At 44.3% G+C, this 25106-nt stretch overlaps 1 protein-coding gene across 1 annotated transcript in view; it reads left to right on the top strand.

Moving 5' to 3' along the window:
- The window catches only part of LOC138164901 (phosphoglucomutase-1), an 82316-nt gene that overhangs the window by 33491 nt on the left and 23719 nt on the right, over nt 1-25106 (top strand). Inside the window, exons 2-7 of the mRNA XM_069092849.1 lie at nt 6416-6578; nt 7406-7552; nt 9913-10038; nt 17344-17534; nt 22874-23028; nt 24473-24588. Of these exons, the coding sequence (XP_068948950.1) occupies nt 6416-6578; nt 7406-7552; nt 9913-10038; nt 17344-17534; nt 22874-23028; nt 24473-24588 (898 nt within the window). The remainder of the gene's footprint in view (nt 1-6415; nt 6579-7405; nt 7553-9912; nt 10039-17343; nt 17535-22873; nt 23029-24472; nt 24589-25106) is intronic.

Raw genomic sequence — 25106 nt, 5'->3', positions numbered from 1 at the left:
ATAGATTTAAAAGACCGGCAGGGCTCCTCCATGGTGGTTGGTGGAGATGGGAGATATTTTAATACATCAGCCGTAGAAACAATAGTGCAGATGGCTGCCGCCAATGGGGTGGGTATCTTGATGGATCCCTTGCTCTCCCGATAGAGAATCTGTTCTTTTTATAAATAGGAAAAAGGAGTGGTCTGGGCTCAGCATGCCCAGGTGTGGGGGTGTGTTTGGAAACGCACATCAAGCCTTCTAATATAGAAGAGTTTTAATGTCACTTCAAAGGTTGCTTCTCATGGCAAGGGTTTTCGTTTTTGTCTTTGGATGTCCAGCATACAGCAGGCACTTAATCATTGCTTGCTGGATTGAATTGAATGAAATCATGTAAGTAGTCTTTAAATTGCTTTCTTTTAAGAAAAAGGGTGTATGACTATTTGCTTTAGAAGGTAGAGTTATGCTGCTGTTTGTCTGTAGTGCTGACTCCTGTGAAATCTCTATGTTATTTATTAATTTTTTTGGTAAGGAAGAGAGAGAGAAAGGAGAGAGGGGTGGGAATGGAAAGAAATAAAAGTGAGAAAACAAAGACTGATGAAAGAGAAAAGAAAGAGGGCAAGATAAGGAAAGAAAGAGAAAATAAGGAAATGTGAAAAAAGAGGAAGAATAAAAAAAGAACTAGAGAAAAGAGACAAGGAAATAAAAGATAAAGACAGAACAGTGAGGAAAGAGAGAAAAGAAGAAAGAAGAGAGAAAAATAAAGGCCAAAATGTGACAAGGAGAAAGAGAATAGAGAGAAAACTATAGAAGAGAGAAAATAGAACTAAATAAGGAAAAGAAATATAAAGACTAAAAAAGAGAAAAGAGGAAAAAAGGGAGAAGAAAAGAGGTAGAAAAACAAAGATGAGAAAAGAGAAAAGAAAGGGAGAGAGAAATAAAAAAGGAAGAAAGAAAAGGAGAGAGAGAGAGAGAGAGAGAGAGAGAGAGAGAGAGAGAGAGAGAGAAATCTCACTGTAAACTGTCCCCTTAACTGTTTTCTCAGGGGCGTCCAGGAGGACTGTATTCTCTGAAGCTGGTACTAATGAATGGGGGCGGGGGGGGGGGGAGAAGGTTTTCTTTTCTTTCAATGGTCTCCTTGTTGTAGTTCAGCCACTTGTCAAAGAGGCAAACAAAACCCAGGACCCGCAGTTTCTTATGGATGGGGCTATTCTGCAGAGATCTTGGGAGGGAACTGGAAAATCTTCGGTGTAGGCTTTCCAAGTGGCCCTTGTGCCAGGGGACCTGCTCCTAATAACCTGGTCCACAAAGAAGGCCTGTTTATAGTGAGTTTGTGCAGTGGGATGGAGATAATAACCCCTAAAGGGCCGGGGAGAAGGCTCAGCCACAGCTTTGTATCCTGGAAAAAAAAATCATATTGGCTCGATGAGCGGGCACCCGAGGACTCCAACTCTTGGCTTCTGTGATTCATCAGAACAAAAGGCCCTGCTCTTAATATAACAGTTGACACAGACGCCCTGGTTGGTAATCACGGACATCACTGGCACATTCCTACTTTGCCCTAGTTGGATTAAAACATGTAGCTGTCTATTTTAAATATTGTAAGTGATGTATAGAAATGTCAGACAGACATTCACATCCCTGCAGTACAATCTTTAATATTCACCACTTGGGAAAAAAAAAATAAACAGTCTGCCCTGGGAGCCAAAAGCGGCACACGGGAGCCAAAGGAGCCTTGCATTCATCACTTTCAGGGGCACCCTGAGCAGGTGTGATCACAAAAGCCAGTCTGAAACCAAACCAAACAAAGAACCCCCAACCCAGCGCAGCCAGCCCAGCCAGCCAAGCAGCCAAGCTCTTCTGAGATTCCACTGTTGGTAACGGGGTCCCATGCCGGTTGCTGCTAGGGTGAGGTGCCCCACACGGTCTTGGCGGCTGTAATGTTGCTGATAAGGTGCTCCAATATGAAGTGATTAGGAGGCATCCACATTTTTAAGCTAAAATATGGTGTGCAGTAAATTTTATCTCTGAAGGGAAGCTGGGAAGGGAATGGCATCAAGATGCTCTTAATCTTTTGAGCGAGAGTCGATGGAACATTATTCTCTAGCAACCATCTCGCCCAGTGAGGGGGGCAGAGGACGCTGCCTGCTTTGGCCGTGATAGATCTGGCTTCATTTCATCTCTGTGTGGAGCTAAAGAGTGGGGGGAAAGGCAGGGGAAATGTGTAATTCAGGCAGAGCCTATGAACTTGGCCTTATTTATGAGGCAGAGGTTTGCTAAATAATACATTTAAGTGATACTCAATGGCCAAGTGGTATATTAGGGTGGCTCTGCCTTGAGTCCAGCAGGCACAACCCCAGAGTTAGTTATCCCTGCCTTTTTTCAAGGGCATGACTTATTAAAAGCAGCCTCTGTGATTTAAGGAGCCAAGGCTTGCCTGATAGGCTCTCAAATGAATTATTTAAAAGAGTTAATAAAGCTTTTGAAAGGCAGCATGTATTTGTAAGAGAGCTGGGCTGGTGAGAGCCAGGGAGAACTAGGTTCAGGCTCAGCCTCTGACACACGCTGCCTCTGTGACCCTGGACAAGTCACTTAACTTTGTAATATCCCCAACATCTCTCCAAGTCCCTGAGTTCCAGAAGACTGACTGAACTACGATGGCGAAGGGGGTGTCCACTCTGGGAGTTCCCCACTGATATCACATCTGAACCAAAACAATGATGATAATAGCATTTATATGGCATTACATATATATGTATTTTAAAGTTTACAAGGCGTTTTACATATATCTCATCTGATGGTGGTAATTAATAATAATAGTAATAAAGCACTCATAGCTTACCTTGCTTTCCTCATCTATAAGATGCCAGTTAGTAGTCATAGTAGGTAGAGTGCTGGGCTTGGAGTCAAGAAGCCCTGAATTCATATCCTGGCTCAGACACTTACTAGTTGTGTGACCCTAGGCAAGTCACTTAACCTCTCTTTGCCTTAATTTCTTTATCTGTGAAATGGGGATAATAGCACCTACCTCACAGGGTTGTTGTGATGATCAAATGAGATCGTGTCTGTAAAGCATTTGGTAAGCCTTAAAGCACTCTATTTAATTTTTTATTTAATATTTCAGTCATTTAATATTTTATGATTGAATTGTTATTGAATCATAACAAATTTTATTTAATATTCGTATTACCTATAATATCTCAGATCTAAGTCTTTGATCTTATGATTTGATCAAACTCAACATGCTGTGTGTGTATGTGTGTCTGTGTGTGCATGTATATGTATGTGTGTGGTGTATGTGAGAGTGTGTTTATGTGTGTGTGTCTTTGTCTACGTGTGTCTCTGTGTGTTTGTGGGGTGTGTGTGTATGTGTGTGTTTATGGTTGTGTGTAGAAGAGACTTATTTTTATTTGTTTAATATGCCCCCAGTTTTGTCCATTTTAACATTTTGAAGATGATAAGCCTTTGTACAACTATGACAGCCAAAAGACAGGGCATGGGTGGGGGGGCACCAAGGCATTGAAGGCTCATTCCCATAGACTACAGTATGTGGACGGCTATCCCCTCCCAGCTCCAAGATCCCAGAGATTATTAAATAGGGCAGTATATTAGATGTCTATTTTCCTGTGTTCAGCCTGCTGTCTCCTTCCCGTTCCCCCAGTATTTTTAGATGAATTACATAATATAATATAAAATATAAGACTCATGAATGCCAAGTTTCCCTTAGGTTTTATATAAATTCATACTGTCTCCATATTCAGGAAATCATGATGCACAGAGTCAAAGATTGGCGAAGCCCATGTGGAATATTGATACCCCATCCTGTGCCCAGGGTAGTTAGTTTGATATGTTTCAACATGAGGATACCACTGTGTACAACCAGCAGGCCAAGGAAACCTGACCTTGGCTATTCTGTGGGATTGGGGAGCAGTGAATGCAACCACCAATGAAATAGATGACTTCAGCATTTCCTCCTGTCCTGCTGTATTCTGCTCCCCAGCCCTTCCCTCCTGTGCCCTTGGCTCAGTCTCCCAGAGTGATGTTGACCTCCCAGTCCCACTGGAGCTGGCCTCTGAGAACATTCAGCTCAGTGTTCCAGCCTAGGTCAGCGTTGGCTGCTTCACACATCAGTCCCAGAAGCTTAACTTGGAATAATTTTACTATGTCCTCCTATCCCCCTTCATGGAGGTCAGGGAGTTCTTACCCTGGCCTCTATGAGTTTGTTTTTATAATGTCTTGATAGTATTTCAATATAATCTATTTTCTATGGGGTGCTGTGTATTTCTTTTTATGCATTACAAACACAATTCTGGGAAGGGGTCTGGTATCACCAGGCTTGTGGAGCGGGCAGTGAGACATGGAAAGGGTTAAGGAGCCCTGCTAGAGATACACCATTCAATCTATTGGAATTTTTAGAATCCTAGAGATGGAGAGGCCTTCAAGGTTATCCAGTTCCAGCCCCCTCCCCTTTCATTTGGAAGTTGAAGAACTCAAAGCCCATAGAGGTTCAATGACTTACCCAAAATCACACTGATAGTAAGTGGCAGAACCAAAATTTGAACCCAAGTCCTCTGACTTTAAATCTAGTCTTCTTTCACTTCAGAAAACATTTATTGAAACTCTCCAGTGTTCCAAGCAGTGTGCGATGAGCTAGGGATACAAATGAAGCAGTTTTTGCCCCCAAAGACCTTGAAGTATGACTGAGGGGAAACAACGTGAATGTTAATACGTGTATGTAAAATGTACTCAGATTAAATTTGAAGGATCCCTTCTGGGAAGGTGGACGGGGCTCAAGAATGAGCTCCTGAGTGGTCCACAAAGCCCCAGTGAGTGTGTGAGCAGAAGGCAGGAATGGAGGGCAGAGATTTTTGTTTCTGAGGTGGCTAGGTGGCACGGTGGATGGAGTTCTGGGCCTGGAGTCAGGAAGACCTGAGTTAAAATCTGACCTCAGACACTTACTAGCTGTGGGCAAGTCACTTAACCTCTATTTGCCTTAATCCACTGGAGAAGGAAATGGCAAACCACTCCAATATCTTGGCCAAGAAATTCTATAGACAATATGGTCCATGAAAGTCAGATATAGCCAAATGACTGAGTAACACATTTTTGTTGTCATGTCACAGATGAGAAGACTGAGGTTCAGAGTGGTTCAGTGACTCTGCCCAAGGTCACAGAGATGGTGAAGAGCAGAGGCAGCGTTTGGACCCAGGACCCATGTTTCCATTCTAGTAGTCTTTCCACTGTACTTGGTTGAGTTATAGGGAAGAGAGACCAGAGGACAAACTGCTCTAGAGAGGTGTGGTTTTTCTGCTTCTTCTTGATTTTCCGTTTCCTTTATTTCCCAGTGTAGCCTCCTTCTTTTCCCTCCTGGAGAAGCATCCCTCAAAGAAGCTAAGCAGCTCAGGAGAACTCCCCAGTGCATTATTGTTACATCTACGGTATTCCCTACCTCCGGTCCTCCACCTCTGCAGAGACATAGAGGGGGTGACTTCTCATGCCCCTTCCTTGGGACCAAGCTTGGCCGTTATCATTTCTCAGCATTCAGTTTCAATGATTTCCCCCTTCTCTCCATTTATATTATTGGATTCCTGCTATATATTCCCGGTTCTCCTTCTTTCAGCCTAAATCAGTTTCTCTAATTCTTCTTTTTCTTCTCGGAATTCTTCTTATTCATTTCTTAGTATGATCCTTTAAATCTATGCGTCGCCATGGGTTTCAGCCATTCCTTAACAAATAGGCTTCTATGTTTTTCCCGGTTCTTTGCAACTATCCCATCCCCCTTCTTCCCGCCTCCCCCCAATCTTGTTGTAAATATTTTGGTGTATGTGGGGATTTGCTAAAGATTTCCTCCCCTTCTGGGTCATCCTTGAAGTCTGGGAAATAGCCTGCAGTCTCAATGATGTTGTCCAACTCTTGTGGCCCCACAGAGGATGCCATTCAGACATTTTGTTCAGGCTTTTCTAGTGTTGTTATTAAGAGAATCTCAACTCTCTGCTTGGAGGAAATAGAGACATTCTTTTTTTAGTTTCTCCCTGGCATTTTATTCTGGGCAGTAGTTCTTCTGGGTTATTTGTGGCAAGGAGTCTGGTGAAGTAAATAACAAAATTCTGAATTGGGAATCGGAAAGAGTTTGGTTAAAGTCTCAGCTCCTTGGGCATTGTTGGCTTGATTTGGACCCATTGTTTCATCCAAGCAAGGGCATTTATGGAGTGGAATGTCCTTACTCCTGGTTAGACTGCCAGCTCATCCACAGCTCTGAAGGTTGCTTGGGGACCCTAGAGCTTCCCAGAGCTCAAGTGGCTTGCCCAAGGTAATACCACTAGTGTATATCGGAAACAAAACTTGAACTCAGGTCTTCTAAACCACCATCTGCTCCATCATCTTGTAGATTGCACTTATAGCTGTTTAAAATTCTGTATGGTGTGGATTTCTCTTCTAGATTGGAAGACTAGTGATTGGGCAGAATGGCATTCTCTCCACCCCAGCTGTGTCCTGCATCATTAGGAAAATCAAAGCCATTGGCGGGATCATTCTGACGGCCAGTCATAACCCTGGCGGCCCTAATGGAGACTTTGGAATCAAGTTCAACATTTCCAATGGAGGTGAGTTGGTTTATCTGTCAGTGAATGAGACACCTGCCTGCACTGAAGGAGACCCGGGTTCAAGGATGATGTTCTCAGTAAGGTTCTTGGCCTTTTTGTCTCTTTGCTTCCTTTTCTATGAAAACAAACAGGACCCTCATTCCTCCTTACTTGTTTGGAGGCAACAGGTTGCCTTACAAGGAAATTTGAGGGAAAAAATGCTAATACAACACCCATAAAACCCATCCGGTGTTAGGAGAACTCAAGGAAGGCCATCCAACATGTTGGGTAGGTTCCCTTGGGCAGCTAGGTGGCTCGGTACATAGAACACCAGGCTGGAGGCAGGAAGACTTAATCTCTGTCTGGCTCAGTTTCCTCAAATGTAAAATAAAAAAACCCTACCTCCCCAGGTTGTTGTGAGGATCAAATGAAATAATATTGCCAATGTGCTTGGCACATAGTAGGTGCTTAATAAATGCTTGTCCCCTTCTCTTCCCCCCACCTCCAGATTCTGGGTACATGGCCAGACTTACCCTTCAGGAAAATCATTTTGGCACCTACCTGTGTATAAGATTGATTGGAGAGGTGAGAGATTTGAGATTTCCCTTCTCTGCGTTAAACACTCCCATTACCTTGGTGGCCTTGTATAAATCACCTCATTATCTGGGCCTCAGTTTCCTCATTTGTAAAATGAGGGAGACAGATTCCAAGTTTCTTTCTGACTCCTAATGAATGGGAAGTACCAGGGATCCATTAATGCATATGAATTGCTCAGCTTTGTTTTCTGAATGCCTTGTTCCCTCTGTGACCATCCTTTAGTAACCCAGGGTTTGCTGTTTAATTTCCAGGACCAGCTCCTGAAGCCATCACAGAGAAAATCTTCCAGATCAGTAAGACAATTGAAGAATATGCGATTTGCCCAGACTTGAAAGTCAACCTCAGCGTTCTTGGGAAACAGCAGTTTGACCTGGAGAACAAGTTTAAGCCATTTACAGGCATGTAGCCCTCCCTCAACTCAGCCCTGGCATCCTTAGCCCCAGGTTTTCTCAGGAAAGTTGGCTTTGCAGCTCTGGAAGACAGCCTGTCCCTTCAGATGCTTCACGTACATTAATGAAATGACCTGAACTCTCTTTATATAAAAATTCATTGAAGCCTTTTGTTTTAATAGCACAAGCCCTCCTTTTGTGATAACTAGTCTCCCATTGCTTCTGCCTTTGTAAGAAGGGAAAGCCCAGTGACATATGTCCCTACATAGTAAACATTCTGTATTTCCCACTGAGGAGGGAATGGTGTGCTCCAGCATCAACCAAAACCTGTTTGTAGTGAAATGTTCACTGAGGTGGGCTCTCTGACCTTGGACACTTCATCCCTGGGCCTCAGTTCTGTCCCTTGTAAAATAAGGGACTTGAGCTACATCATCTCTTAGTGACATTAAATAAGACTCTCCAATAGGTAAGTGGTCAAAGGATATGAACAAATATTAGGGCTGCTAGGTGATGCAGTGGACAGACTGTTGAACGTGAAGTGAAGAATGATTGAGTTTGAATCCTAACTCAGACACTAAACTAGCTGAGTGACCCAGAGAAAATCTCTTAACTTCTGACTGCCTCCATTTCCTCAGCTGTAAAAATGGGGATAATAATAGCACTTTCCTTATGGGGCTGTTGTGAGGAATAAATGAGATAACATATGCAAAGGGGAAAGATGGGCACACTCATTCATTGTTAGTGGAGCTGTAAACTGGTACAACCATTTTGGAAAACCATTTGGATTTATGCTAAGAAAGTGATGAAAATGCCCATACTCTTTGAGTCAGAGGTTGGGCATATATGCCAAATGATAACAACCAGGAGAAAAATTTCCTATATATCTACACATTCACAGCAGTGGCTTTTGGGATAGTAGGCAATACCTAGAAACATAGTGGGTAGCAGTTGTTTAGGGAATGTCTGAAAGGGCTATAGGAATAATAGATGTCATATATACATATATCATATAATAGAATATTAGTGTACTATAAGAAATGACGACTGGAAGGAATTCAGAGTATGTGGGAAGACTTAATATGAACCGATGTAATGATGTAGGCAAGAGCAGAAAATAATATACATAGTGACTACCATGATGCTAGCAGCAAAGACTAGAACAGAGCTGAAGTCTGTGCCATTGGAAGGCCCCATCTTGGTCCTGGGGGAGAGAAGAGGAAATGCACTTCCTGCTTCCCTCGGGAGGTGAAGTGCTGTGGGCATGGAATGGAGTCCGTGCCAGTAGGTACCGCCTCTGTATTGGTTTGACGTAGCTATTTTTCTTTGTTATAAGGGAAAGCTTGTGGTAGGGGAAGGGGCTACCTGAAAATGACCATGATATAAAAACAAAAGGCATTGATAAAATTTTTTAAAAATTAAAAAAAAAATAAAGTAAATCTTGGTCAAACTGTGCCCCCAAAGTCACATTAGGTCAATAGATTTGTAGGATGATTTGTATTACCATATATTTAGAGCTACAAGGGACTTGAGAGATTGAGGTCAATGTACCTGTTTTACAGATGAGGAAATTAAGGTCCAGAAAAATAACATGACCAAGGCCACACAGGCAGAACTGGGATTTGAACTCAGGTGCTCTGACTTCAGGCACAGTGTTCATTTCCTTGTACCACATTACCCCCAGTCAATTAGGACCAGATTATTTACACTCTGATGTTGCCTTAGCACATCTCTTACTTGCCTTACATTTCTTCTTGGAAACTCTTAGGGCTCAGGCACCATCTCCCATCCCCTACACTGATGAAGCCCTACATTTATAAAAGAAAAGGGAAAGTCAGCGTGGCAGGGGCTTGGGGGCAGAAGGGTGGTGGCAATGGTGTTGACACATTTTCAGACCTCGAAGCAGTCTGGGAATGCACCGGATCCATCCTGGACTTAGAATCAGGAAGATCTGTGTTCAAATCCTACCTGACACATTTCCTTGCTTGTATGGCCCTGGGAAAGTCATTGAATATTTATCAGGCTCAATTTCCTAATCTCTAAACTGGGGAGGTTGGGCTCAGTGGGCTCTGGGCCCTTTCTGTCTCTGAATCTATAATCCTGATTCTCTCATCCTCTATGTCCCCTCCCTGCCAATACTTATTTGTGGCCCTGGGGGAGTAACCTCTCAGTGCCCAGGCAATTCTGTAAGGCTGGAAGGTATCTACCTGCATTGGTAGAAGGAATTTCCTCACCTGGGAGTTCTCTATACTAATGAAATCACTCTCTGTTTAAAATAAAGTTCATGGCTTAAAAAAAGAAATCCAGGGTCACATTTCTGTTTCAGGGTAAGTTTAATTCTCCTGTCTTTCCATCTTGTTTTGTTTCTTTAGTGGAAATCGTGGATTCAGTGGAAGCTTATGCCACCATGCTGAGGAATATCTTTGACTTCAGTGCTCTAAAGGAGCTGCTCTCAGGCCCCAACCGGCTAAAGATCCGCATCGATGCCATGCACGGAGGTAGGAAATAGCAGTCACAGTCACGGCAGTGTGGGTGCTTGGGCAGGATTTGGACAGCTGTGAACAATTTGGCCTTTTCATCTTCGTTTTGATTTTTATTTTTCATGCTCATAGGATTATAAATTTAGAACCAAAGGCACCTGAGAGGCCATAGGGTCCAATCTCCTTATTTTACAAATGAGGAAACTGAGGCAGAGGTTTAGTGACTTACTCAGGGTCACACAGCTTGTAAGTGCCTGAGGCAGGACTTGAATTCAGGTCTTCCTGACTCCAAGTCCCGCACCATTGATTTGTTCCTTAAAAAATTATATTCAGAATATTTTTACAGAGTTACTTTTGGACTGTTTATGGAGGTGTTCTGTTCCCACTGATGAAAATCATTCTCTTTGAAGCATGAAACTGGAGGCTGTGCCAATAACAGGCTTGTTCTCCATTTTGAATTTTCTCATTAAGATCCAGGAACTAGGGGCAGCTAGGTGGTGCAGTGGTTAGAGCACCAGTCAGGAGGACCTGAGTTCAAATCCAGCCTCAGACACTAACTGTGTGACTCTGGGCAAGTCACTTAACCCTGATTGCTTCGGAAAGGAAAGGAACAAAAAAAGAACCAGGAGCTAGATTTTGAGTGAGATACAACGTTGTGAAACCTCTCATCCAGTCAAAAAATACAGTGCATTTTCTACACTGGTCTCCCTTTTTTCTTCAAGTGTCAGTCAGTTGCTAAAGATGGTAAATTTTATCTTGAGCCACCAAAATGTCCTTTTTCTTTGATAAAAGAAAGAGTAAATTGGTAATTGATTATAGGAGAATGAGAATGTAGTCCTCCTCCCCCTCCCCCCTCCCCCCTCCTCTTCCTCCTCCCTTCTCCCCCCTCCTCCTCCTTTCCTCTCTCCTCCTCTTCCTCCTCCTTCTTTCCTCTTCCTCTTCTTCCTCCTCCTCCTCCTCCTTTTCCTCTTCCTCCTCCTCCTCTTTGGAGATATCTCCTCATTCTTCTGCACTCTGCCTAACAGCAATGGTGTTAGTAGTAACTTCTAGTTATTACTCAAAATAGGCAATTACTCAAAGCTCAAAGCATTCAACTGTCCCTTTTGTGGGAAGGGTCTTTGGCAGCTCTGTCACTCGGCCTCCCACCCAGTGCTGAGTCCCCCTCAATGGCATCCTTCTCAACAGCTATCCAAACCCCTGCTTTGCACATACATGGCTTCTCATCTCCCTCCCACTGGAGCCTGAGACTCTTCCCTGGGACAGAAGGGCTCTGATGGGTGAGCTTTTGGCTCATCTTGCTGGGACCCAGGTGTCTACCGTGTTTCCCCGATAATAAGACCTATCCCGAAGATAAGCCCTCCCCTTACTGTGTAAGATTCCTCTAAAATAAGACCTCCCCCGAAAATAAGCCCTATTGAGATTGCTACTGTAGTGAAGGTGATCCCCTCCCCTACACACTACATTACGGTACCCTCTGTATGCACCGTCCCCCCCCCCCCCCCCGGGTGAAATGCACGCCACGCTCCGAGCTGCATCCAATCAGAGCTGCAGCAGTGAGCGCGTCATCCTGTTCTTCTCCAGTGATTTGCTTATTGAATAAAGGTACATTTTTTTGTTCACATTTACCTGTTTATTAAAATTGCTGTCAATGTTCATTAAAATAAGCCCTCCCCTGAAAATAAGTCCTCTGGTGTTTTTCTGTCCAAAGAAAATAATAAGACAATGTCTTATTATTGGGGAAACACGGTACCTCATTTCTCAACCCCATGTTGCCCCTGAATTTCTCAACTCTAACAACTTCCTTTGTAACAGTCTTTCTGTGTGGTCTTCTCCCTTACAGTATCAGCTCCTTGAAGGCAGGGACTGTTTTGTATGCTTGTATTTATATCCCCAGCATTTAGAGAGTAAACATTTAGTAAATGTTTTATCTTTAATAAAGTGCTTTGTTGGGTGGCTAGGTGGCACAGTGAGTAAAGTGCCAAACCCGGAGTCAGGAGGACCCCAGTTCAGTTCTGGCCTCAGACATTTAACACCCACACACCCACACACACAAAAACTAGCTGTGTAACCTTGGGCAAGTTACTTAACCCCAATTGCCCTCCAAAAAAAAAAATAAAGTGCTTTGTTTTGTAAGGAAGCTTGTTTCACTATTGGGAAGCTCTGATTATTTGTAAGTTCTTACATTTAAAGTTAAAATCAATCATTGGATCCATACAGAGGGAGCCTTCTCCCATTTTTAAAGGCCAGCCTTTCAGATATGTGTTGTGTGTGATAACAGAGTATTGGACTCAGAATCAGAAAGACCTGGGTTCAGATTCTACATCAGACACTTCCTAGCTTTTTGACCCTGGGCAAGTCATTTAATCAATTTGTGTTTTCTCATCTGTAAAATGATGGGATTGGGCTTGATGGCCTCCAAGGTCCCTCTCCACTGTAAAGCTATGATCCTGTATTTGAAGACTGCTATCAATGAACAAGTGTTTATTAACCACTTATTATGTGTTAGGATAAGAGGAGACAAAGAAAAAACAAAACACAAATCCCTGCCCTCAAGGAGATTACATTCCAATGGAGAAAACATGACATATTGATAATCACTACATACAGAGTGAAGGAAGGCATCCTTCAAGGGGGAGGGTTTTCTGAGAGGTCAACAAGCATTTTCTTCTCTAGGTTAAACATCCCTCCTCCCTTCTCTCTGCCATTCCTCATGGCTCCCCAGGCCCTGTATAGTGCTTAGAATTGAACAGAGTACTTCACAGCCGGGCTGACCAGGGAAGAGTAGAGGGGGCCTGTGGCAGATGCTGGGCCTCTATCTCCTGAGCATTTTGGGTTGCCCCACCCTGCTATTGCCTCCTAGCATGCTTGTAGCCCGCCAGGACCCCTAGAGTTCATATGTGACCTAACCAGCAAACATCAGGCCCGTTGTACCTGGGAGAGGAGAAGGACTGAACCTGTTTCTGCATGGCTGAAGAGAATTCCTGCTGAGGACACTCTCTCTACCAGTGAAGGTCAACAGCTTACCACCTTTAGGAATTGCCTAGAATATTAAGAGGATAAGGATTTTGTACACACACACACACACATGCACACACACAGATAGACACACATGTGCACACACACATGCACACAGACAGGCAAACACACACACACACACACACTACGTATCAGAAGCAGGACTCAAACCCAAGTCTTCCTGGATTTGAGGCCTATTCTCTCTCCTCTATGCCATGTCACCTTTCCTCAGGTCTGGACACAGTCACCACAAATGGTCTCTACTATGAAGATAAAATTACTATCTGTAAAGTTCTTTTCAGACTTTAAGGCTCTATATAAACTTTTATTTTACAAGTGAATAGTATGGACAACTCCCAGAAATGTGCCTGGCAAAAAAATAAGTGTATAGAAAATGCTTTTTGGATGATTGGTTGAAATCTCAATTGACAGGACATAATATCAGTGAGTCCAACTCCCATCAGGCCAAGAGTTCCCTGAGACCCCCAGTTTAAGAAGCACTGACGGAGTCTTGAGTGGAGGAAGTTTGAGGAGCCTGCTCTGGCCTCTGTTTGAGGACCTCTGGTAGGCAGGGGCATGGGACCTCTTTCTCCATCTCGTGCAGCTTGGATGCTTGGGGCCCGTTCATGGTTCTGATTCTCCCTCTGAGCCCTGTGGAAGCTTGACTGGCTCCACTTTCAACCTGAGCTGGTTTGTTCCTCCTCAGGAACCCTGCCGGCATTCTCTTCTACTGATACTGACTTTGCTTGAGCCCACTGCAGGTCAGCCCTCCCAAGCTCAAGGAATCCTCCTGCCTCAGTCTCCCCAGGAGCACAGATGACAAGTGTGGGACCCACCACCTGTTGAGGCAGGCAGCCCATTCCGCTTTGGAGCAGTTCTTATGGTTAGGAATCTTCCCTCATCTCCAGCTTAACTCAGTTTCCTGGCCATTTCCCTGTGCTGCTCATTGTTCTGCCTCAGAGGCCAAGCCGATCATGCCTGAACCCTCTTAGCACATGTGATTGGTGGAAGGGGGCTGCTGTTTAAGCCCAGCAGCCCAGGACCTCCTGCTCATGTGACTGGCGCCTTTGCCAGGAGACCCTTTGGAGGCCTTCCCCATTTGTCCCGGTGGTGCTAGCCTCACTCGGGGGGGGGGGGGGCTCCTTTTCAGTGACTCACACAAGGAAGTGAGGCTCATCACCTGGAAGCACCCCTCTGTTTTTGGCTGTACTTCCCAGCTTGATCCCACATTTTATTTGCCAGACTTGACTCTAAAGCACTTTCAGTTGTGTCCAAAATCAAATCCACCCTCGAAGATGTCAACTTGCCTCCACTGTGGTATTCAGAAAGATGCGCCCCAGGGTCATGTCAGCAGCTGGGACTTCCTGCGTGATTGCTGTGCATCTGCCATCCAGGGTGCTGGGGTCTGGCTAAGGAGATGGTATCGGGCAGGAAAGCTTCTGCCCTGTCCTGTGAGCCCTCAGGGAGCTTTGGAGGAGGGACTGGTGCCATGAAGGGTTGTTAAATAGCAGGGGCCAGGGAGCCACTGAGCAAGCAGCCGAGAAGTCCGAAGAATGGAGCTGGGAAATCATCTGTCAAATGAATCACCAAATCCAGGGGCGAGGCAGGAAGAGGAGGTAGCAGTGGTTTGAAAGCCAACATGATCCGCCCAAGGCAGGATCCGGAAAATGCATTAGGGCATCAGAAGAGAGCTGTTGACTCCAGGCAAGGCTTAGTCTCCAAGGCAGCACCATTGTGTTATCCCTGTATGCTAGCCAATCATTTACACTGGATGCAGAGTTAGGAAGACTTGAGTTCAAATTTGGCTGCAGATACTGTCTTGTTAATGCATTTTTGCTTAATGGGAAGATCTTTACCATCCATTAATAGACCCATATGACTTGCTTGAGTCATGGAAGCCTGAATCACTTGAGTCTGTGGTGGGAGGAGCTTGCCAAAGGGTGGAGGAGGAGGGGTGGAGCAGAGCTGAGAGGAAGTTGGTCAGAGCAGTTGGAGCTGAGGGAGAGAGAAGAAGCAGGCAGCTAGCTGTGTTTATTTGTGGGAAGGCCCTAGCAGGGGGAAGGCTTGGGGATGGCTTTGCCCTCTGCAGTGTTATTGTGTATGGATTTCTTTGTTGCTATGATGGATTTGGCTTTCTGGTTTGTGTATTGAGATTCAGCTTTCTGGTGTTTGAATAAATGTTTTGGTTCTGTCCTAAATGTGGAGAGTCTGTTACATTTTGCAATTCAGAATTATGCCGGCATATTCATAGCCACCATAGGCACTGTGGATATCATGTTGGTGCTAGGGACACTTACTAGCTATGTGACCTGGGCAAATCACTTAACCTGTCTGCCTCAGTTTCCTTATCTGTATGTGAGGATAATAATGGCACCTACCTCCCAGGATTGTCATGAGGATCAAATGAAATTATAACCATAAAGCTTAGCACAGTACTTGGCACATAGCATCTGCTATTGAAATGTTAGCTGTTATTACTGTAATTATGCTCAGCTTGCTTTTCTGTTAAAATGTATGATAAATTCCACATAGGACATTCGCAGTTGTCCTGGCCTTTCTCCTGTTCTTGTTTTCGTTTCCAAGTTTTTGTTGCTGTCGGTAGAGCTGATAAATACCTTTTGGGCACAGGGTCCTTTCCTTCTTTCTTTGATCTGGTTGGGATATAGGCCTGGTGGTTGTGTCACAGGGTGAAGGGGCATTCACAGCTTAGTGACTTTTTCAGCATAGTCTACATTTCTTCCTAGAAAGACTGAAGGAGTGGGGAACCTGTGGCCTCGAGGCCACATGTGGCCCTTTAGGTCCTCAAGTATAGCCCTTTGACTGAACTTAGATTTGGTCAAAGGGCTGTACTTGAGGCCCTAGAGGGCCACATGTGGCCCAGAGACCACAGGTTCCCCACCCCTGGACTCGATAAATTCACATAATTATCAAGAATACATTAATGTGCCTGCTTTTTTCCAGCTTCTCCCATAATTGTCACTTTCCTTTTTGGTCACCCTGTTCCATCCAGTGTGTAGGACATGGCACTTCTGAGTTGCTTTCATTTGCATTTTTCTGATTATTAGTGATTTGGGCATTCTTCTATGTGGTTGTTGTATTTATTTCTTTGAAAACTACTCATTCAGATCCTTTGTGAACAAATCAAGTTGACAAGCATTTGTTACACCCCTACTATGTGCCAGACACTTTGCTAAGTGATAGGTATGTGATGAAAGGAAACTTCCTGAGGGAAGAGACTCTTTGTTTTTGCCTTGGGATCCTCAGTAGTTGCACCATGTCTTGCACACAGTAGGTACTCAACAAAGGCTTATTGGATTGGATGGAATTGAACTATGGATTTGCTAATTAATATTCCATGTACACATTCTTTTTCCTCCTGACTGTATTGGGAGCTTCTGTAGATAGGATTAGAGCATAAAACTTCTTCCTGTTCCTGATAGCTCTGGTCAAGCAATCAGCCAGTCAACAAGCACTTATTAAGTGCCTGCTAGTCATTAAGAATGCAAAGACATAAGTAAACGACCTCTGCCTTCAAGGAGCATCTATTCTACAAATCTAGGCATTTATGAGACATATGCAGAGCAAATAAAGCAAAGCCTTGGCGGAGAAGGCAGCAGGCGTCATGCATGTAATAGATGAGGAGTGTTTGTTGGAAATGACTGAGTGCTGTAAGAAATGATGAGCTCAATGAGCTTAGAAAAACATGGGAAGATGTGCATGAAATAATGAAGAGTGAAATGAGCAGAAACAAAAGAACATTGTATACAGCGAGAGCAACATTGTTTTAAAGCAACTTTGAGTGAATAAGTCATTTTGACTATTATAAACACCCAAATTAACTGCAAAGGATGTATGAAGGAAGATGCTATTACTGATAAATAGAAGTATGTATAGAGTGTTTATATATATATATAATATAGTATTTATAATTAAATTAAAAAGCAGTCCATTTAATAGAATTTGAATCCTTAGTGTGCACACAATTAATATGTATGTTGTATATATATTTGTGTCTAATGGTAGCTATCTCTAGGGTGGGAGGGAGGGGAAAAATGGGAAAAAAAAGAAATTTATGTGATAACTTTATTATATATTTAAAAGGAATAGCAAGTTGTACATAATAGATTTGCAGTTTCATGTGCAATCATCTTTTTTATTATACTGTATAATGGAAATGCTTGTTTTATTCCATAAGTTAAAAATAAAATAAAGAAAAACTAAAGAAAAGAAAAGAAAATGGATGAGTGAATTTCATTTAAAGATGTTACTTTTCATATTTGGCATATTGTCCTTTCTTGACCTGTCTAGTTGTGGGGCCGTATGTTAAAAAGATCCTGTGTGAAGAGCTTGGTGCCCCTGCAAATTCAGCTGTCAACTGTGTGCCTCTGGAGGACTTTGGGGGCCACCACCCTGACCCGAACTTGACCTATGCATCTGATCTGGTGGAGACCATGAAGAGTGGGGAACATGACTTTGGTGCTGCCTTTGATGGAGATGGGGTGAGTCAATTCAATTCATTTCATTCAATTCAAGCAGCATTTATCAAGTAACATCCCATGAGTCAGGAACTGTGTTGGGTGCCGTGGATTTGGGTTTTGTCCTGGAATGTATGCATGGCCAGCCTACAGTGCAAGTCATAGCTGGAGGAGATGCCTGAGGCTGTCTAGTCCCACCTGTGCCTGCTTCAGTAAGAGATGGGCTCTGAGCCAGCCTGGTGTAGTGGATAAAGAAGTCTTTGGAGCCAGGTAGTCCTGGGTTCAAATCTTGCCTCTGACACATATTGGACTTGTGACCCTGGTCAAGTCACTTCTCATCTCAGTGTCCCAGGCAACTTTCTAAAGATTACAGATTGCTGAGCAGGTGTTGATTTGTCTTGGTAGAGGGAGTTTCCTCATCTGGGAGGTCTCTATGCCCATGAAATCACAAGTTTGGACCAAAAAGAATCTCCACTCTAGTCTCATTATTCATTACTGTCTGGTGGTGACCTTGAACCTTTTTCCAATCCTGAATTCTTGAATTGAATTCAACAAGAATTTCTTGAGCACCTCCCCAGTGCTTAGCACAATGTCTATGAGGTGTTTCTGAGTAATTAATAATCAGTTTGTTAATTAGGCTAGCTGATAAGAAATTGGTGGTCAGTGGTTTCTCTTGGTAACCAAAGACCCCTAATGGAGCCACTGAATGCCTTTCTACTTTTATAGAAGGGGCTGCTCTGACAGGTGAAAATTAGCCCTGATTGGTGGGCAAGTAGTGAGGAGGTGGGCATATTAATGAGGGAGTGGAGAAAGAGTCTTCAGCCCCCCCTGCTGAGCATGTGGCTTGGGCAGGAGACTCAGGCAGGACAGGAATCCATCTGCCCAGATCTCTGCATTGGCTTTCTCCTTCAGGAGCTGGGTCACTGAAAGCCTTAGTGGTGGGGTACAAGGGCATAGCTCAGTGCATTGGGGCTGGGATTCACCTAGATTAGATTCTGTTTACATTCTAAACAGAAGTTAGATCTTCTAGTGGAGTGGGTCCTGCCCCAAGATGTTCCCAGAGGATATGGGCAATCTCATCCATCAGCCTTATCCTTCAGAGCCTGGCTGACTGACCTAGAGGGGCTGGCTCCTGAATGAGGAAATAAAAAACCTGGATGCTAATTAAGAACAAGTTATCAATATAATAGAAAATAAATTCTTTCACCTGCCACACAGTAGAAGCTTAATAAAGGCTCATTGACCGTGTGCCAGGCACTGTGTGAGGCAGTGAGTTTACAAAGAGAGAAATCATCTAGCAAAACTCTACCCTCAAGGAGATGGCCGCAACTCCTGGGAGGCCCTGCCAACGCGGGGAAGGTTTTGAACAGGAGAATGCCTGCTGGCCAAGACCAGCCTGGCCAGCCCAGGGCGGGGGGCTTCATCCTCAGAATATTGTCTGCTGCAGAGTAACCAAGTCACCAAGATGGTTTACTGAGGAAGGGGTAGAGAGATCGCCATCTGTCTCTATAAAGGGCCTGCCCACCCAAGGAGGTCATAAAGCATTCACTCCATCAGCAATATAAGGTCTAGTTAGAAGAGGCAAGGTGTTCACTTATCTTTCCCCTTGGCCTCTCACACTGGATTTTGTATCAGGATGAGTGTGACAACAGACTTTCCCTAGAGCAGGGTCTGACTTTCTTGGTGTCATGGGCCCCTTTGTCAGTCTGGGGAAGCCTCTGAACCTCTTCTCACAATCATGGTTTTAAATGCATGAAATTAAATGCAGAAGATTACAAAGAAAACTAATTCTATGGAAATTAAAATGTATTTTTTCTCATCCAGTTTCACAGACAAGAAGCCCTCACCCCTAGAATCACGAGAGCTCAGTGGGTTGAGAACCAGAAAGCTCACATCATCTCTACATTCTAGAAAAATCACCAAGTTCCACCCACTCATTTACAGATTCAGAGGGCATATGACTTACTGCATCACAGAGGGAGTCAGGATTCGAACCCTGGTGCTGTATACCCCAAAGAAGTCTTAAAAAGCAATCTATTTAACAGAATTTGAATCCTTAATGTGCATACAATTTAAACCATTACTGTGCCACACCCCTGTATGGCCATGTGACCACCTACCACCCAGTACCCTGGGCAGCCCTACTTTTTTCCAAAAGGTGCTTTCCTCCAAATTCTCTCTTCTCCTGTTAAAGTGTAAGCCCCATGAAGGCAGGGACTGTCCCTTTTGTGTTTGTATATACCCAGTGCTTAGTGTAGGATTTGGCACATTGTAAGGTTTTTTTTTTTAATTATGCTTCTATTTTTTTTCCAATTACATAGAAAAATAGTTTTTAACATTTGTTTTTTTTAAATTTTGAGTTCCAAATTCCCTCTCTCCCTTCCCCACTTCTTGAGAAAGCAAGCAATTTGATATAGATTATGCACATGCAGTCATGCAAAACATATTTCCATATTGGTCATGTTTTGAAAGAAAACACAGGACCCCCTCCCCCCTCCAAAAAAAACTCCTCAAGAAAAATAAAGTAAAAAACAGTATACTTCTGTCGGCATTCAGACTCCAGCAGTTCTTTCCCTAGAGGTGGATAGCAACATCATACTTTTTAATGTAGACTTTCACTCGTTCATTCTTTTCTATTAATTTAGCTGAGGAATTTATCCTTAAGTTTCCAGTTTGTCTGGTACCAAGATGAGTTACTGAGTCTTGTTTTTTTCCTTAAAAAACTCATTGCTAAGCAAGATGTTTTAAGATCCAGATGTAAAGGACTTCTGAGTTCCTGGTGGTCTATCCTCTTCATTTTACAGAAAAGGAAACTGATGTTCAGAGACGTCAGGGAGTCAGAGATTTAGAACCTAAGGGAACTCGAGGGCCATCGAGTCCAGCACCCTCATTTTGCACACGAGGAAACAAAAGCCCTGAAAGGGTTAAATGACTGCCCAGAGGCTGCTCAGGGAGTGGCTGGAGTCCAGTTTGGAAGCAAGAGTTTTTGACTTTAAATCCAGTGTCCTTTCCAGTACATCGTGCTCCCCTCCTACTTCCAGGAGTGGATAGGAAACTTAGCTTATCTTTCAAGAATAAATAAACAAAGCATTTTTAAGCACTTACTATATAAAAAGCCCTGGGCTCAGTCCTGGGGATACAAAGACAAGCCAGGCAGTTCCTGCTCTCAGGTAGCTCTCATTCATTCTCATGGGGAAGACCACACATATAGAAGATATCCATTACAGGTCACAGGAAAAGGTCCCATGATCCTTAGGGTTCAGCAGCAAAGCAGACGGATGCTCATAAAGCCTCTTTTTTCATGTTATTTCTACTGACCAAATAGGATCAGTTTCTGACACTGAACACTGGGCAGTGCCAAAGACTCAGTGACCAGACCTTCCTTTCTGGGTCTTCAGTAGCTATGGCTCTAGCCCCTGTAGGTACATCTCCACAGAGGCTGCTTCCCCGGATCATGACTGCTGATATTGGTCTGGAAGCACTGCTATTCCTAACGCTCTTGGGCTAAGGGTCCTGGTTGTCTTTATCTGGGTCTGAGGGAAGATGGTGGTCAGGGCGCTGATGGTGGCTTGACTTGCCTGGTACATGCTGCCCTCTCCTCTTCCTGCTGCTTCAGCTTGGCTGTTCTGCTTGTCCTGTGTATGATGGTTGGTTGGTGGTTATTGGGGTTTCCTGGAGCCTTCTCTCCAGGAGTTGCTTCTATGGATGATGGCCACGAAGGTTGGGCTGGAAGCAGGAAGTGTGGGAGATCCTGTCTCCCAGGGTTCCTGTGCCCATCTGACTGTTGGTCATAGTTGGGCAACTGCTGTTGCTGGTGTTGATGAGAAAGTTGGGCCCCCTCTCCACAAGGATTTTTTCCCTCAGTGATAACTCTGGGGGCTGGGCTAGAAGAGCTCAGGAGGTTTGGAGGTCACTTTTTCTCTTTGCCTCAGGAAGAGTCGGTCTTAAATGAGTCAGTATTTCAAGGATCTATCATTTCATCAGGATGACTTTCTTCTAGCTCTCAGTCTGTGCCCCAAAGATCCTGTGGGGACTCCTTCCGTTACTGTCGATGGTGATCCTTCTGGACCTTGTGAATCAGTCTTCATGAGGTTCTCTGGCATCCCAAATTAATTGCCTGGTGGGCAGTCTTCTGATAGTGAGTTACTCCAGACTTGGCTGGTCCTTCTGTGATGGACCCTCATTGCCATGGTCAGCAAAACTCAGACTCACCTCCTGATAATATCCCTCACAAATCAGACATTTCTTAAAATGAGTTATTTCTTTAAAAAAAAATTCTCTTCTCCCCAGCCTTTTTGAAAATCCCTGAGGTTCCCAGCTAAGGCCATTTTGTTTGAGACACTGGGAAATTTATCAGGATCATAGCTCTAGAGCTGGGAGGGGCATTATGGACCATCGGGTCCAACCCCTTCATCTTACAGAAGAGGAAACTGAGGCTCAAAGAGAGTGAGAGTTGTACAAGGTCACACAGGTAGAAAGTGATAGAGGCAGAGTTCTTTTCATAGTGTTACTATACACATTGTGTCTCTCTAAGACGTATAATTGTTGCCGTAATAATAACAACAGCTGACATTTATAGAGAACTTCCTGAGCCAGGCACTGTGCTAAGCACTTTACAGAGCTTATCTCCACCTGTTTTTCATAACGACCCTAAGAGTCCTGATATGATTATTGCCATTTTACAGATGAGGAAACTGAGGCAGACAGAAGTTAAGGGTCACAAAGCTAGTAAGTTTCTGAGGCTGGATTTGAACTCAGGTCTTTCTGACTCCAAGCATAGTACTCTGTGCCCCCTAGCTGTCTCTGGATGATCCCGTGGGGATGCTTTGTCCTGAGCTATTAGACAGAGACCCCTTGAATATTGGACTGGGGTCAGAGCCTTCTGCAAATAGAGATCTCATCTTTAAAGAAATCTGCTTTCCTCCCAGAAAGGGTGACTTGAGGGTCCATCAAACTGTGTAAACAACTAGCATTCCCTTGATCATTGTGGTCTCTTTTCTTCTTAGCCGAAGGAATGATTGGTTTCTGAGATGGGAAAAGGTCCTTGGGGTTAAAGGTTAGCTGGTCCCTTGAGGCCGAGGGAGAGAAGGGAGCATTCAACCCAAGCTGAGTTTGCTTCTGCTTTTTAATTGAAAACATTTTCTGAACTGTGCGGCATTGAGGGAAGGTTTGGCATGATGGGTGCTATAAAAACCCGGTGAAAAGTGAACGTCCATGGGAGAAGGAATTTATCCATTTTTCATTTTAGAATTTTATTACAAAAAAGTATTTTTGCTGAACCCATCCCTTCTCCACCCTCCCCCTTTAAACTTTCATAGCAGTTTGATGAAAATGTCTTCCTTTCAATGCCCTTTCTCCCAAAGGATCGAAACATGATTCTGGGAAAACACGGCTTCTTCGTTAACCCTTCGGATTCTGTGGCCGTCATTGCTGCCAACATCTTCAGTATTCCTTACTTTCAGCAGACCGGGGTTCGGGGCTTTGCTCGCAGCATGCCCACCAGTGGGGCCCTGGACCGGTGAGTGGCTTCATTCACCCACTGTCCCGCTGCTCGTTCCTGAACCTCCCCGCAGGCCTAATACATCGTCCTCCCTTCCCTCCAGAAGGGTGTTTTTGTAGAGGACTCTGCTGGAGGGAGAGGAGTGAAGCAACCTGAGATAGCCAAGGTCCAGCATTCCCGTCGTCCTTGCACTGAACCCAGAAAACAATTCTGTCAACTTCCTTTCACCCCAAGTGGGAAGGACTGCTTAGCAATGACCTGCTGGAGCTGGTCACTGAGAGTCACTGGAGTAGACTCCTTCTTACCTCTAGGATCAAACACAAAACCCTCTGGCTTTAATAGCCTTTTTCCCATCTTTCTGGTTATCTGCATGTTAACTCTCCATGTGCTGTAGGATCCAGCAACATTTGTCTCCTGGCTGTTCCCCCCACATGGTGCTCAATCTCCCAACCCCATGTCTTTGCACTGGCCACCCCCCATGCCTGGAATGCCCTTCTTCCTCCCCTTACCGACAAGGAAAAGGATGTTCTGAGCAGTTGATGGGCTGCCATTTTCTCATGTTTTAATCAGCATGTGATGGGGACCAACTATATACGAAGCCCCGCAGCCTTTAGAGCATTTCCAAAAATTTTAATTTGAAGCAAACAGAAAGATCCCATTTACATAAATGGGTAAATAATATCTTGCATTCACATTAGCTCTTTGGTTTACAAAGTACTTTATAATATTGTTTTAACAACCCTAGGATATAAGTGCTATTATCATTCCCTCTTTATACATGGGTAAACTGAGGCAGAAAGTGTCAATCAATCAACCAATAAAGATTTATTAAGCACCAACTATATGCCAGGCATTGTGCTAAACCCTGGGGATAGAAAAAGAGGCATAAGATGGTCCCTGCCCTCAAAGAACTTACAATCTAATAGGTGAGATAACATGTAAACAAATATGTGCAAAGTAAGCTAAATCAGGAATAATTAACAGAAGGAATGAAGACGGGTTGGGGAAACCTTGTAGAAGGTGGTATTTTAACTGGGATTTAGAGGAAGCCTGGAAATCAGGAGGAGTTGAGGAAGGAGAGTGTTCTAGGCACGAGGGATGGCCAGGGAGAAGCCCAGAACCAAGAGATGGACTGTCTGGTTTGTGAGACAGCCAGGAGGCTGGTGTCACTGGATGGGAAGGAAGGGCTGAGAACACTGGTCATGACCTGGGAATTGCACATAATCATTCTCTGTCTCCAGACACTCCAGGCTCTGAAATAATGGTTCATTTTTCCTTGACCACCCCATCCCCCCATTGCCCATAGGATAGACTGTGGTCCCTAGGGTCTCTCATAGAAGTGGCTCCACTCCTGTGTGATGCTCAAGGGGGCCCTGGGCCAAAATGACCGTGACTCTTCTCCCTCCTTCCCATGAATCCTCTTGCCGTCCCACTGTGATGCAATTTTCCTGGACCTCTGCAGGGTGGCCAACGCTACAAAGATCACTTTGTATGAAACTCCAACGGGCTGGAAGTTTTTTGGGAATCTGATGGATGCAAACAAACTGTCCCTGTGTGGGGAGGAAAGCTTCGGGACGGGTAAGTCGACGTTCCAGGCTTATGCCTGTAAACACGGGGCTGGTGAAAGATGAAACCTACAGTGGCAGGACAGAAACAGCCGCCCTGGGCTGGGCCCTCCCTCTGTGGAGACGCCATGTATTTAGAACAGCCTCGGCTGAAGCAGACACATCTGAAAAGCTCCCCCCACACAGATCGCCAAGAAGACGTGTTGGTCATGTCCAGCCTGATCACCCAGTGCAGGAAGCTTGGGGGCCCTCCTCCAGCCCCATCACCCAGCCGCTGGGGAGGAAGGAGGGATAAACATATTCTTCATCCCCCGGTGGTCAGGGAGACCTTTAGAAATGTTTTCATTTCTGGGAAGAAATATAGAGGCGGGCATAAGTTTCTCGTTTTTCCTTAAGGAGCGGTTTCTGCACAGCCTTAAATCTTCCTCTTTAATGGGCCTGAGTTTTCTCTAATAACAAAGTTATGATTTATTAACATTAAATGAAGGGAGGGTGTGAGGGTGGGGCTAAGTTGCTAGGCAACTTCCAAGT

This window comes from Petaurus breviceps, unplaced genomic scaffold, assembly GCF_028583685.1.
Source record: "Petaurus breviceps papuanus isolate PSGF00001 unplaced genomic scaffold, PetGlider_PUasm1.0 207, whole genome shotgun sequence".
Classification (NCBI taxonomy): Eukaryota; Metazoa; Chordata; class Mammalia; order Diprotodontia; family Petauridae; genus Petaurus; species Petaurus breviceps.
The sequence above is the reverse complement of the archived record's forward strand: the minus strand, read 5'-3'. Positions and strand labels throughout refer to the sequence as shown.